The 15,628-nt window shown below is 46.3% G+C and overlaps 1 protein-coding gene across 4 annotated transcripts in view; it reads right to left on the reverse strand.

The window, feature by feature from the left end:
• Positions 1–15,628, reverse strand: part of B4GALT1 (beta-1,4-galactosyltransferase 1) — a 59,100-nt gene that overhangs the window by 34,295 nt on the left and 9,177 nt on the right. The window contains exon 1 of one of the 4 annotated variants that reach the window (XM_037902381.1): positions 6,252–6,356. The exons of the other annotated variants lie outside the window; for them this stretch is intronic. Coding sequence (XP_037758309.1) covers positions 6,252–6,341 — 90 coding nt within the window. The 5' untranslated portion in view covers positions 6,342–6,356. Of the gene's footprint in view, positions 1–6,251; positions 6,357–15,628 lie in introns of those variants that run through there. 4 annotated transcript variants of the gene reach the window in all.

The raw sequence follows: 15,628 nt of genomic DNA on the forward strand, positions 1-15,628 counted from the left end.
CAAAATACAGCTGGTGTCTACAGGGAGAGTGTGCAGAGAGGGGGCATGAATTGCAGCACACACCAAAGAACCGTGTCCTGCCTGCCCGGCGTGGATGGTGCTGGTGTCAACTAAGGGGTACCTAGCATGCACTAAGGTAGTCCTCTTTCCAACCTTTTAGTTCATGCCAGCAGTGTCCACGTGGGCAGTTAGTGTGCAATTCTCACCCTGGTAGTTCCCCATTGTGGAGCAGTGTAGACAAGCCCTAAGTGTGCCGTGCTGACCCAAAGCAGGTGGCATGAACTGCTCACCTGTGTAAGGGAGCTGGGAGTGGGTCTGCAATGAGAGGCTGAGGATGTGGGCTGAGCAGGTCTGGGCCAGGAACCCTAGAGCAGGTGGCAGAGGCTTGAGCAAACTCTGTTCTCTTACTGTTCAGGTCTGTACTGTAAAGCCAAACCCCAGGTAGAGGAGTTTGGACTCTACATAGTGTGTAGACCTTGTTCTAAAGCAGACTGGGAAACGCCTTCACCCAGAACCCATGCCAGTTGTATTATCTTAATGACATTCTTAACATTTGTTGATAGCAAGCACTAGAGATTTAAGGTACATTAACCCAGGTGATTAGTGCCAGGTCTAAGTTACACCCTAGCCTTGGTGTGAGTGGCCACACAGCAAAGCCCTGCCCTGGTGCTTCACTCACTTGCGTGTGTCATCAGGACCTCTGGGGGAATCAGTCATGCTCCATTGCTTCCCAATGCATTTTTTGTTTGCTGCACCTTACACTTGGTCATTTTCCATTCAGTTGCGTTTCAAAGGCAGTAGTTTCTAGACAGTAAACTGTACAAGTATCAGCCCCAATGTAGCAAAGATGGTCAAAAGTTACAGACAAGGAAACCAGAAAAAGAAAAGCACAATTGTTATAGGACAAACTAAGACAACCTGTAACCCTAATGAGAAAAAGCAAAGAGTCTGGTACGCTATTTCTGAAGAATAATTTGGAACTATTTTAGTTAGTTAGTTAAAAAATTTACCCACCCCCACCATCCTCAAGGAAAATAAATCCACGATATTTAGGAAAACTGGCAATGCCTGTTTAGGAGGGTCAGGAGTTGTGCGACCTTCAGCCACATATTTTATTCCAGTACCCAAGATAGTTTGTGTCTAGGAAGTTAAGTATATTAGTTGTACCCTAGTGCTCAAAAGATGGATAAAAATCCATCAATCTTCTTTAAAAAAAAAACTGATTTTAGAAGTTACATTAAATACATTTTTCTTTTTAAAAATAAACCTATTTAAAATTAAAATGATGACAACCTAAGTTAAGGCCTAGGTTTACTATAAACTATTAAAATAATTTAAATAAAAATAATACTCAAGCAGCATATATTTGCTGAGCAAGTTTTAAAGAAAGTCAAAACACTGAACTGATGGACATCACTGGCTCAGCACAATCTGGTTCCAAATGCTTAAGTGCTAAACCAGCTTTTGACAGCAGAATTCTCTCTGCACTTGCAGAAGAGGCTATTTTCATTTCTATTTATTCAGCTAGTTCAGTTCCACAACTCTCTCATTCAAAGTTGAGAAACCAACTGGGAGTTGAAAAAGCAGGAAAGCTGGTTTTCCACTTCCAATCTCTGAAATAAAACATGGTGTGAGAGTATGAGATCAACTAGTTCTAAAACCTTGGAGGACATGGGAACCAAACAAACAGTTCAATTCATTCACTACAGTTAATACTTCCTGTGTTGAATAAATCAGTTAGTTTAAATACAAGACATGTTTTCATACTTACTTATTTTACTTATTTATATTATCCAGCACATTTAAGGTAGTTGTATTTAACTAATAAAAAAGAAACTTAAAATGCTGTTTTTGTGTATTTTGATTGAATTCTAGTGTCTATCCAAATGTAACTTGACACAAATCGCAAGTAAAAGATTATCATCTAGTAAATAAAAAAAAGCGTAGTTCACTATTTTCTAACATGAGAATCTGAATAGAGGCATGTTAAGCTACATAACTACTTCAATAAAATGTGTATAGATATAATATATCCTCTTGGTTAACACAAGAAAGTACAACATTTAGTAAAAAGAAAAGGAGTACTTGTGGCACCTTAGAGACTAACCAGTTTATTTGAGCATGAGCTTTCGTGAGCTACAGCTCACTTCATCGGATGCATCCGATGAAGTGAGCTGTAGCTCACGAAAGCTCATGCTCAAATAAACTGGTTAGTCTCTAAGGTGCCACAAGTACTCCTTTTCTTTTTACGAATACAGACTAACACGGCTGATACAACATTTAGTGTCAGTGCTATGCTTAGCTGCAAAGCGACTTGTTTTAATCGTTCCCAACCAATGAGAATCAACCCTGCTTCAGGAAAAAGAACTAAAAAGTACAAATGCAATACAAGATTAACAATTTCCTAATTTAAATCCTGATTCAAATTGGTGATTTAAATCAATCCACCCTTATCGCTCAGATACCCAGATGTTTGCTACTTGCAGGAGCTCTTTAGAAAATTAGGGTAGTTTTGTTTCATTATTTAAGTGGCCAGTGACTTGAAACTCAGCAGGAGACTGGGAATCTAATGCCCCCTTCACTACCCTCTGCTTCCCACTTCTCTTCCTGTAGCATTTTTTCACGAGGTTAAGACTTTCCCAATGACCAGTTGCACAGCAGCGCTGGAAGCCACCTTGCTGGGGTAACCATCAGGGATTTTTGCACAGGTGTGGTTACACTGACACAGTTACATGGTGCAAGCACCCAGCACAGAGGCACCGCACCAACATACAGCTGGGCTTGACCCAGTGCAAAAATCTCTTAACACAGATGGGCCCTTTGCTAGCAGTTGGTGCCGCTTAGAGCACCGATGAAATCTGATCATAACAGACTCAGAAGAACTGTCAGAAATTTGCAAACAGTCACATCTGAACTGCATAACCTGAATTAGCACATCCACTGTGGCCCAGCTCTGTGCCATGGCCTCTCTCTTTGGCCTAGACCAGGCACAGCAGATCCTAAACCCTTCACTGGCCCCTGCATGGAAAAGAGACATGGTTACACTCATGCAACTCCAGCAACAGGACTGGAGTGTGAAATTGGCATAAAGCCACCCCCCTCCCCCCGCTGAGCGACAACTGGAATGCAGCTCAGGGCCACAACTTGTGTATGTGAAATCTCAATAAACCCTAAGGCCTTGTCTACACACATGAGTCACACTGGTTTAAATTAAATTGGTTTAGAAACTGGTGCAAGCTCCGCTGTGGACATGTCCTTACATTGGGCTGAAACGGGTACAGGCTAAACCAAAATAAGCCAGGTTTAAATCAACAGAAGAGCGTCCACACGGGGGTCTGCACCAGTTTAACTATCCTGGTTTAAAATATACCCCACCTTTTGTCAGACCAGCAAACGGTGTGCACAGAGGACCCCTCAGCTTCAGGAGCGCGCAGGGGTGGCACAGACTTTGGTTTGCCCTGCGTGTCTCCCTCCCAGTGACCCCAAAGGACACATTCCTCCCGAGAGCTGGGAACAGGGCAGGCTGCTGCTGGGACACAGACCTTGGCCAGCAGGGAGGGAGCTGGACTGCAGCCGGGCAGAGACCACATTGTGGCACAACCACTCCAGCAGCCGCCGACACCACACCGCAGCACGGCTGTGCTCCACGGCACGGACTCTTCGGTACTTTTCTTTCCCGTGGGCCTGGCTAGAAACTGCCTCCCTTGCGAGTGTTTTAGGGGTCACCTCACCTTTCCTTTGGCCTGAGCTACCTGGGCAAAGTTCCCCGCATAACTACCGCAGCGAGGGGGTCACTTTTTCCCAACACAGCTGTGCCTGTACAAGCCCGAGTGTAGATGCAGGTTCCCGGGTATAAAGGTGCCTTACGCTGGCATAGCTTATCCTGGGGCCCGGACCGGGAGCACTTTTATACCAGTATGACTGTGTCCACGCAGGGGCCGGGTTTGCTGCTTTCAGTTTGCCTGTCTAGTTAAATCAGCAATAGTGCAGACAAACCCTTCGTATCCTGGGCAAAACGAAAGCACCCGGCTGTGACGGGGTGTGCACCTCCCGCCAGCCCTGACCACGACCTGGGTTCACCCAGAGGGCCAGGGTGAACGGAGAAGGAAGACGCACTGGGGGAGGACTGGGGCAGCACCAGAAAGCCTGGAAGCGGAGCGCAGGAGGGCCGGGGAAGGACTCTGCAGTTGCTCTCCGAGAGGAGGGAAGCCCCTAGGAACAAGGAGGAAGCCTGGGGGAGAGTCAGCCCTGGAGTAAGGAGGCTGACACGAGGCTCACGGGGGAAAGTAGCCACGGGGAGCAGAGGAGGCTCCAGCGGTAAATCCAGAAGCCGGAAAGAGAAGAGAGGGAGGGGCTTGGGAGGAAGGAGCCCAGGGAAAGAGCGACAGGGATGGGGACTGAGGACGTGCATTGTGGGTTATCGGGTCTCAGGACTGGAACTGGGAGCAGTGGGCAGGCCCAGGTTTCCCTGCCACCCACTGATATAGTGGCATAGAGCCCAAAGCTGGGGCTGAACACTGTCTGGAAACGGCACCTGCCACAGGATTCTGTCAGACCTGCTAACCCCGGAAGGGGAGACCAGGCTGGACAAGGATCATCACAGAGCGAGCAGCAAGCAGCCGGGGGCTCCAGATGAAGCCAGAGCTAATTCCCAGACCCATCCGCAAGGAGGTGCACTAGTAGCGAGCAGCAACCCTGTTACACCAACAAAAAACCGAAATCCCCCTGGCTCACGGTCTTACTGACTCCCGCCGGGGGCTGCATCCCTGGCTCCCTGCTAATGGCCCCGTAACCTATGCCCTCGCCAGGCTCAGGGAGAAACGGCTCATGCCGATGTCAAATGCAAGAACAGTGAAGCAGATGCACAATTCTTGGTCTTGCCCTTGCTGATGCAAGGAAGGTTTCGTTTACAGATCTGAGCTATCAGATTCCTCTTTGGTTTGCTGTTCTCCTCTAAGGAAGCAGCACGTACGGCAAGTCCTGCTGGAGGGACCTGACCTGCCTGGCAGGCGTAGGCACACCGCACAGCACAGAGGCACACTTGGACAGATAACCCTTCCCGCTGTAATGCCCCAATACTGCAGCTAGATCCCTGCCCCCACGGGGGCACTGCAGATCTGGTTGCAGGATCAGGGCCTAACACAAGAGCCCCTTTTTGTGCTGCCGTGAGACTGCTGATGTTTAACCTACGCTACGCCAGTGGCTTTTGCTCCGCTGAGAATGCACATGATGTGTTAGGCCACGTCTACACTGCACTTCCGCTGTTAAAACTTCTGTCGCTCAGAGGTGTGAAACCCCCCCGCCCCCCCCCGAACGACAAAAGTTTTAATGACGAAAATGGCGTGGACAGCGCTTCGTCGGCGGAAGATGCTCTCCCTCGACGAAGCCACCGTCCCTCACTGGGGGTGGTTTTATTTTGTCTCTAGGAGAGCTCTCTCCCGGCGACAAACAGCGACTGTCCTGCACCCCTTATGACGGCTCACCGTAGTGGCACAGCCCGGCCGTCGTAAGACGCGCAGTGTAGACGGAGCTGTTGTCATGTGGGAATGCGTGCTGTTTGCTCTCTGCTGGGGAAGGGGCTAGGGGAGGTGGGGTGGCTTATAAGGGAATGAGAGGAAAAAATGCTGAATACGCCAGGGAAATGCGAAAATCCATACTATGTAGAAAAACAACAAAAGGGTATATCTGAGTCGTGGCTAATGTATCTTTGCACATAACTCCCCGTCCACCCTGAACTGTTCCATGAATTGACAGATTAGTCAGTAAACCAGCCTTGCAGACAAACCTGTCAAACCATTTTCAGAAAACAGAGACAGCAGGTGCATTTGAATGCCTTATTTGGACTAGATCATTTCACGTTAGGTTAAGCGTTCACAGGAGGTTCTCAGAAGCGTCTGAATTTAGAACGCAACAACTGCTGGCTTACAGGTAACAGGGACTAGAGCATGGGGGGAAATCAGAGGGGGGAACCCCCCGTACTGCACAGGGGAGTGGCTGTTACCAGATGCAGAGAAACTCAACTGCTGAAAGGCAGACTCACAGCAGGCAGGCTGAATTCAGGAGACGTCACAGAGGGAAGTCATTTAATGTGTGGGGAAAACAGAAATGGCAGAAGCAAAATGAATTGTGGGTAATTGTTAATATTCTGTTTCGCTGTCTCACAAAATTAGTTGATGGAAAAATAACAAAACACCCATTCAAACAAAAAGCCCGCAACCGGCATGTCGTTCAGTTGGGCTTGAAATACTGACCGCGGTGTTATTTCTGTAAGAAGGCGCTTTTGGCAGGAGAAGAAAAGGGTTTCCTCTTCGACCTGCAGCTAGGAGATGCAGGTAGGTCATCCGAAGAGTTCTTGTGCCAGCCTAGCTTCTGCCTCTTGAGGGGCTGGGTTTACTACAGCACTTACCAAGACCCCTTTCACCACCGTAGTAAGTGTCTGCTACGCCACGGCACTACCGTGGTAGAGGTGCGGCTGTAGCCCTTGTAGCGTAGACATTCTGCAGCTCCCGGGCTTCTGCTGCGGCTCACAGGTCCCACGAGCAGCCATGGGATTGAAACAGGCCAGAGACAGCCAGCAGGGAGCTCGCAGCCGCTGTTGTGCATCAGTGACAGCCAGCTGTACAGACCTGATAACTCTCTGAAAACTACTAACTACCTTGTCTCCACTCATCTCCAGTTAGCGGACTCCAGATCAGAGCAGGGCTTTTTTTTGTAATGAAGACAAGGTCTCAAAGTAAGCTTGTGGCTGCCAGCTCGTGAAGGCCAGTTCTGGCATTCCCATTTTCTCTACAATGACATAAGAATCAGAAAGGCCCAAGGGGATTTCACCCCCCTCAAACTGCAGGTATGGTCACACTGCAAAAAAAAAACAAAAAAACAAAAAAAACCCAAATCAAACAAACAAACGGAAAACAAAACAAAAAAGAGCAAGTCCCAGTGTCTGCAGACCCGGGCTCACGGGGCTCATGCTACGGGTTTAAAACCAGCAGCGTAGACGCTCCTGCTTGGGCTCTGACATCTGACGTGGGGGATGGGTGTCAGAGCCCAAGCATGAACATTTATCTATACTGCTGTTCAAGCCCGGATTCGCTGCCATGGATCTTGTTTTGCAGATTAGATGTACTCTGCAAAACCTGGGTACATGATTCTGGCCTAGTGCTGCAACAAGCATGTTTGACACTTTTCTGCACTGCTTCAGGAAGCTGTGCAGGACACCGAAAAGGGGAATAAGAAGCGCACAACACGAGTTATTCTCTCCCTGCGGAGGCCTGAGGATGCACTGCATTTCCTGACTTTACACTGCCTTTCCCTGACCTCCCAACTTGCAGCCATAAGGACTGGATGAGCCTGGCTTCAGAGCTGGTCAATGCTGCACTCCGTAAGTGGGTGGAGGGGCCTCTGCTGACTGGCAGACAGCCCTGCTCACCAAGAGGCCAGGAATGCTGTTCCCAGCTGGCTTTGTACCCCTTCGTATGATCACCAGTGTGTTACTAACTGACTCTGTGGCTGGGTCCCATGTGCTTACAAGTCAATGGGTCTGGGTAGAGTCTAGTCACTCTTTCCAGCTCTGGGTCTCTAGGAAGCGCTCCCAGCCTCAGACCTTGTCTGATGCTCTTCCTTGGGACATGGGGTGCCACTGCGAGACCTCTGAAGGCCCTCCACACATTTCCCCAGAGCTCCACCTAGGCTGTGGGCACTCTGGGCTTCGCATTTAACCCCTTCTGGCAGGAAAGCAAGACACACAGGCTTCGTAGAGAATTTCTCAACCACATTCGCTTTACCCTTAAAGCTTTCTAGAGTTACAAATCTTTGAAAACAGCCCACGTCCTGAGATGCCCCCTCCCCTAGTCCGATCTAACCTCTCCTGTGTATCATGGCTCAGCAGCGTTTCAGACTGGGCAGGATCCCTTCCGCACGTGGCAATGGCTCGTCCCCCTACACATATAGCAGAACTCTGCTCTTAAATAGGGCCCCGTCTTTGAGCCACGTGCACCGTCATGCTGGCCCCTTCCTATCCCCCTGTGAGCTCCTGTGTAGAAAACCCATTGTTCCACAAGGCTGGACTAGTAGTTAAGAGACAATTGAAGTTCATGGCCCCAGACTGGGGTCTTGATGGCTTCTCAGTGATCGTCCCAAACACCCTTCTGGACAGGGCAGTTGTCTGGAACGCAGCAGTTCAATGTGTAGAGGCTTGTGCAGTCAGCATGCCCAGCATTGCCACGTATAATACCAGACAGAATTTGCATTTTGACACAGGCACATCCCACTCTGCCACAGATGCTACCTCTGCAGCACCCGGTTGTATTAATTTAGATGGAATAAAGGGGCCTAGAGTTCGCATGACACTTGAAATGACCCAGCATCAAACAAGGTTCTGGGTTTGGTGTACAGAGACCTCAGCTTGCTTAGCAGCATGGCACACACACCATAAACAATCCTTAGCTCTTTTTGAGCAATACAGAAAAGAAGGAAAGCGTTAAAGCCTTTGGAATGTAAAGTATTAAATAAAGCTTCCATTTGAGCAACATCCCTGTCTCCCTTTAACTGGAAAGAGGGTTTTAAAAGGAACTCCCCCACAGCCCCACGTGGCAGTCTCTGAGATGGTATGATGGATGGTAATAAGTATCCTTTGGAAGGAAAAGAGAAGTTAGCTGAGGAGGGCCGGAACTGCTGCTGTTGAAGTCTGATTCTATTTTTTTACAAGACAAAAGATAAACACACGAAAGGGGAGAGAAAAGAACTCCAAAGAGAGAAGATGCAGCTTGTGTCTCTGGTGCTGACTCACACATGCAACCTCATTGCTGGGAAAACACAGGCATAGCATTCAGTCTTATCAAGGTCTGGCAACACTGCAATTAAAACTCCGTGGCTGGCCCATGACTGAGGCTTGCAGGGCTCCAGCTATGGGGCTGTTTCCCTGCAGCATAGATTTCTGGCCTCAGAGTGCAGCCCCTGCTCTGGGACCCTTCCAGCTTGCAGGGTCCTAGAGTCCAGGCTCCAACCTGAGCCCGGAAGTCTACAGTGCAAGGAAACGGCCCCACAGTCCAAATCAGCTGGCACAGGCCAGTTGCAGGTGTTTAATTGCAGTGTAGACATATCCTCCAAGTCCTGGCAAACTTGTACCAGATCAGGCTGTTTAGGGGGTTGCTTTTAGCTGCCTCTTTGTGGTCACAGGCTCACAGCACTGTTGCAAACAGGCTTGGCTGGCTTAGCCAGACTTTTATTAGACAGAAGGAAAAAGAAGAGGGATAAAAAAGAAGAAATGAAGTGGGAAAGGAGGAGGGCACCTGGGGGAAGTGGAAGAGAAGAGGAGGTTTTGACAAAGTCTCACATCCCAGGTGGTAACTGGGATTTAGCCAGAGCTAGTGGAGGTGGGGATGTTATCTAGGTCCCTCTCTCTGGCCCGCTCAGGTCAGGAGATCTCTCAAGATCAGCTTGATGAAGACTCAGATATGTTACGGTAGAACCCAAGGTCACAGGAGAATACAGAGATAGTGGCCTTCATCCTCCTCCACTCATTTCCCCCTAACATTTATTTTTCTTTTGCTTCTTTTTAAAAAGGCCTGTAGAATGGGAGTGATGGATGGAACAGCCCATCCCCTCATTATTTTGTTGACCAGTGAGACCAACACATCAATTTTGGGTCACTGATTTCCGGTCCCACACTTGGTTGGTTTGTTTGTTGGGCATGATCAGGTGGCTTTTTTTGTTTGCACTCATTTAGTCTGTCTCCCTTTCGCACCTTTCTCCAATACCATTTGTTCTAGGTTACGGTGACAGTTTACGAACTAAGAAAAGGAGGACTTGTGGCACCTTAGAGATTAACCAATTTATTTGAGCATAAGCTTTCGTGAACTACAGCTCACTTCAGGTGCCACAAGTACTCCTTTTCTTTTTGCAAATACAGACTAACACGGCTGTTACTCTGAAACTTGAGTTTATGAACTTTCACTTTGTCCGTCCGCCCCCACCCCCGCCCCTGCCGAGTTACAATTAGAGTAAATTTGTAGGTCCAATTGTGACAATAACCCCCAGCATGCCCCCAGAACCAGCCCGCTGGCGGTCATTATGAAAAAAACAAAGCCTGTAACTTGCCAATCATCATCAAATTAGGACATTCTGGGATGAAAAAGAAGTCTGAAAACAGGAAAAGCCAAGGATTTAATCAATCAAGAGTCTCCTGTCTCTGGATACAGTATTTGGGACACTGCACAACCTCCATCTGTCTTTAACCATAAACTGGGCATGCAGCCCAGAGAAACCAGCCATTCCCTCATAAAAACTGGCAAGAAGAACAAGTATATTGCAAAGCACTAGATATAGGAGATGGAAAACTTTCCCTTCCTTCCTCTGCTGTGTGTCACAGTCTGCAGTACTGTGCGAGGAATAGCTGGACCCTAGGAACCTACACGAACATTTTCACTTTAGCTTGCAAGTCTAAACATAGTTTGTATTGTTCAAAGAAAAGGAGTACTTGTGGCACCTTAGAGACTAACCAATTTATTTGAGCATAAGCTTTCGTGAGCTGTAGCTCACGAAAGCTTATGCTCAGATAAATTGGTTAGTCTGTAAGGTGCCACACGTCCTCCTTTTCTTTTTGCGAATACAGACTAACACGGCTGTTACTCTGAAACCTGTATTGTTCAAGACTCTTATTTTAACCAGATTACAGGGATATAATGACTTACACCAGGCTGCATATTTTATCACTGACTGGGCTTGCTGACTGCCTGCTCCTAAAGCCTGTGATTTAAAATTAAAACATGTTCCATTAACAAAGCTACACGCCGAACAGCAGGTGCCAGCTGAACTCACACCCTTTCTCCCACTTAAACGACTAACTCTTCAGAGTTGTGGGCTATTAGCGATGGTGATGGTGAGTGGGGGAGGGAGACATATGAGTAAGGCGCAATGTGAAATATACCCTTAGGACAAAATTCTGTCTTGATTTTCACCTGTGTAATTGCACGAAGAGGCACAAATCAGAGCAGAAACTGGTCCCAAGCGTCTTTGCGCTTATTGTTACACCCACTGCTGGTTTTCTCTGCCATTCCTACTTTTGCAATGACTACCTTTTACTCTTTTCTAACAGCTAACACACAGGGTGTGTCAGGAGTCATGGCAGCTCTGGGTTGCCTCTGTCTTTCTAACTTCCTCCTTGTAGTCTCACTCAGCCCCATATTCAGCTAGCAGGCCCACTCTGACCCTGCCATAAAGGGAACACGCTGCAATCTGCAAGCTGCCCTTTGTCGCTCTCCTTGTGCACAGGGGGAAGAGACACGAGGGAATGGAGGCAATGCCCTGTTTGAAAGAAAAAGCAGCGTGCCAGCGAGCTAGAGGTGCCATTTAGTCGGTATTTTACCCAACAAAAGTGCCTTCTTAAACCCTTAAAACCATGGCTTCTGTTTTCACAAGCTGGAGAGCTGGTTCGCCCTAGACGTACTGCTCAGCACCAGCATGGCTGCTGCCGGTCATTGGCTTTTGTCGCCGTTCCACCGGGGCTCCATCAAGGGAGCTCAGCCAGGACCCACTGGCAGGTTAGTCAGACACCAGAGCACCGACAACATCCCAGCTGCCCTCTAAACTGGAACCCAATTAGGCCTGGTCTGAATGACTGCGGCCAGAGCTGCCCTCAGAGAATGAGTCATCTGGCATTTCTTAGTCCCCAGTTCTGTAACGGAGCGCACCCACTTGCAGGCCCACCGAGGTCAGCGGGGCTCTGCCTGGCACACCAGTGTGTACAGAAACAACCCACTAACGTATCGGGGCCTTCCGCTGTAGGCTCTTCAGGCCATAGCCTGAGTTTTCATCAGGTATTCGCATAGCGCCTAGCACTATCAGGCCCTGCTCCCCAACTGGCCCCTCTTGGCACTACTGCAGTAAAAATATGATGAACAACACTACGTAACAGTATCCAGTCTGGCTGACTAGTTCATTGTACACATGCACGCCTTCAGTTCCACCAGGGCTGCAGCTCAAACAAACTCAAGGGCCTTGATGTTGTTTTTATTTATTTTAATTGCAAAGCCTAAAGATGAGTCACTGATTGTCTCTTGTGCAGCCACCACAAATCCCACACAGGCATGACACAAAGCAGAAACCATGTCACAACATGGCTCTCCTCCTGGATCGCAGCCTGGATTCCTCCAACGCACATGGCAGTGTTAGGACTTGTAATGAAATAATCTCTTTTCATCCTGATAACTTTATAAGAGAAATGTATCGAAAGTAACAGTTTCTGATGGTGTAAAAATGACTGAATTCCTGTCAGCTGATTTAACATGTGGAACAAACAGCTCCTAAGCGCAACTTATCAGCACTAACCTAGAACAATCGCCATTTCTAAACGCGGTTTGGAAGGCAGGTGTAGCCAGAGATAGGAACATTTTAGAGCAAGGGGCCATGGTGCCAACACAACTTCCTCACTACATTATAAACACAGTAAAGTCACATTTTTGGACACAAGGAATTTTCACCTCCCTCTCAAAGTAAAAAAACAAGTAACTTTGGCAAATGAGGACTTCCATTGTGCCAGCCATAAATCACCAGAATGCCCAAAGCAAAGCAAGCAGAGATTTTCTAATGTGCGTAATTGTATTAAAGGGCTTTTCATTTATTTATTTTAATCAACGGCTTACGTGGTGGATAGATCGGTAGCATATAAAAGAATAACCTACGTTAGGGACTTCTGGCCCCAAAAGACAAACTGTCTGTTTTATGATGAGTTATCCTAACACAGACTATTCTCCCCAAGGATCTTATCCCCCCTCTGCCCCCTTTCTTTTGAGGGGAATGGGGAAGGACAAACTCATAATAATCTCACCAAACCATCCAAACACAAGAGTCCTAGAAGGAGAGGAGAGAGCAGGGTGGATAAAAATCAAAGATTTAAAAAAAAAAAAAAAATGTTGGATTTTTTAATTTAAATGGGATTTTTTTGATAAAATGCTTTTGGAGGAAAAACTTATCTAAAGATAGTTTTAATTAAGATACATTAGAGCTCAAAGATATCTCATCACGGAAGAGGGATTATAAATTCTTATTCTATAGTATGAGACAATATATTCATGTATGTTTAAGAAAAGTTTTGTAAATGAGTTCCAATAGTTCATGGACTAGGGACCAAATCTGATGGGGTTCCAGGGGCTTCTGTATAGATTATTTAGGTTTATCTTTCTATCTACCCAATAGGACTCAGTGCTCAGTCTAGAGGATACCATCAGAGATGCTTAATTTCACAGTTCTCAAACTGTGGATTTGTGTTTCCAGAGATAACATGCTTTTTAACAGCAAAAATGTTTTTAAATAAATCAGTCAATAATATATAGAGGTGAGAAACAACAGACCTCAACCCTATTGTCCCTCTGCAAATTTGTGTACACAGAGTCAATCCCTTACCTCTCTCTGAAAGTGCAGTTTCAAAAAGTTCAATGAATAGAAGATTGTAGTCGGCAGAATAGATCTGGACAAGGAGAAGAAGTCTGGAGATAAATGTGAGAAGGGAGGGACGGGCAGGAGAAACAAAAGTGAAACTGTTTGAGCAGCATATTCCAGAAGTCTTGAGGTCTTTGTGAGTGTAGCCTTCATTGATCGGAGATCTACCATACCATTCTCTCACTAGAAGGGAAAACCTATAATGGCAGCAGGCCGTAAAAGAGACCCAGTTTGGGAATATTTTAATGAAGTTCCTCTACCGGTAGGTAACACAGGCATGTGTGCAAAATGCAAACAGTACAGCAAAGAAACGCAAAAGGCCTGGTTGCCCGAATGAAACAACATCATGAGAAGTGTTCCTTCTCAGGAGGAAGCTGCACTGAAGATGATGAAAGGAACATGTCTGAACATGCAGGATCTTCAGGTCGGTAAACTTTTTTATTTCATACTTCTTTCTTAAGGACTGCCTGTCTTCCTTCTGGACTATTCTCGAATTCTCATGTTTGAGCAAAAAATATAGTTGTTACTCTATGGTACTGTCATTTTAGATGCAGCTGTGATAAAAAATAAATAGGTGAAATCGTCAGATCTTCCTTTTACAATTTCACCTTTAAAGCACTGCTGAGTGTCAGTGAATGCACGGAGTAATACTAAATGAGCAGTATGGTAACAATAATTAACTGCATTGACTTATTTTGTTTAGGAGAATCCATCCTCAACGTACAGGATTCTGAAGACTACCCACCCTTCAAGATCACCATCATTTTCTACAGTTTCAGAGTTATCTGCCAATGACAGTGTTTCAGTCACATCATGTATGTCACATAGCCACAGTGTATCTCACCTGTAGCAGAAAGAAAAAAACCCTCCATCATCCAGAAACAACATAGATAAGTTTGTGATAAGAACCAGCAGATTATGAAAAGAGGTAATTGATGAAAAAATTGCCCGGTTTGTTTATGCAACAAACTCTCCTTTCCATATGATTGAGAACCCACACTTCATTAACATGGTTCAGTCATTAACACCAGGATACCGTCCACTCAACGGAGCAGATGTCGCAGGCAAATCGCTGGATAAAGTGTATGAAAGAGAAACTGAGCAGTGTGCAAAAGGTCTTGAGGGTAAAATTGTTAACCTGAGTCTTGATGGGTTGAGCAATGTCCACAATGATCCTGTTGTATGTGGTTGTGTGACAACAGAAGAAGGGAATGTTTTCCTTACAGAAACAATTGCTATAACAGGAAATGCACACACAGCAGAATACGGACAAGAAGTAGCAGTAAAAGCTATAACAAACTGTGGAAAAAAATTCAAATGTCTAGTACGCAGCTTGGTCACAAACAATGCTGCACACGTATCCAAGATGAGAAGAAATTATTTAGAAGAGAGTCCCAAGCTAACAACATACGGTTGCATTGCTCATTTGATGCACCTCCTAGCCAAAGACTTCAGTGTTCCAGAAATAAAGGCTAATGTTGTTGAAATTGCAAAATACGTCCGTAACAATCACTTTGCAGCAGCAGCTGCTCTGAAAAGAGTGGAAGGAACCAAGCTAACTCTCCCACAAGACGTGCGATGGAACTCAGTAGTGGACTGTTTTGAGCACTATATCAAGAACTGGCCTAATCGGATGACAGTTTGTAAACAAAAGCATGAAAAAACAGATGGCCCTGTCACAGCCAAAGTGCTCAACATTGGGCGTAAGAGAAATGTTGAACACATGTTGAGTACCCTGAAGCCTATTTCTGTAGCCTCGAACAAAATGCAGGGAAATTGCTGTTTTATTGCTGATGCTGTTGAAATCTGGAAGGAACCAAGTGAGATCTTAAAAAGAGAAATCTGCAATGAGAGAGTTAAATTACAAGCATTAAAAAACGAATGGGACAAGCACTATCTCCAGTTCATTTTCTTGCAAATGAACATCACTACTCAATACTCAGTACCAGGGTCAAACCTTAACTGCTGAAGAAGGGAGTTGGCTATGACATGGACACCCAGCAACCATCCCTCCATAATGCCCACTGTCATAAACATCAGAGCTAAGGGTGAACCATTCAAGAAATATATGTGAACTGGTGGAAGTCACTTAAGCACTTGGATTCAGAGACTGTTGAAGTGGTGATCTCACTTTTAACAGCAGTAGCTTCTGCTCCTGGTGTAGAAAAAATATTTTCTTCGTTTGGACTAATGC

Source organism: Chelonia mydas, chromosome 5, assembly GCF_015237465.2.
Source record: "Chelonia mydas isolate rCheMyd1 chromosome 5, rCheMyd1.pri.v2, whole genome shotgun sequence".
In the NCBI taxonomy this organism is placed as follows: Eukaryota; Metazoa; Chordata; order Testudines; family Cheloniidae; genus Chelonia; species Chelonia mydas.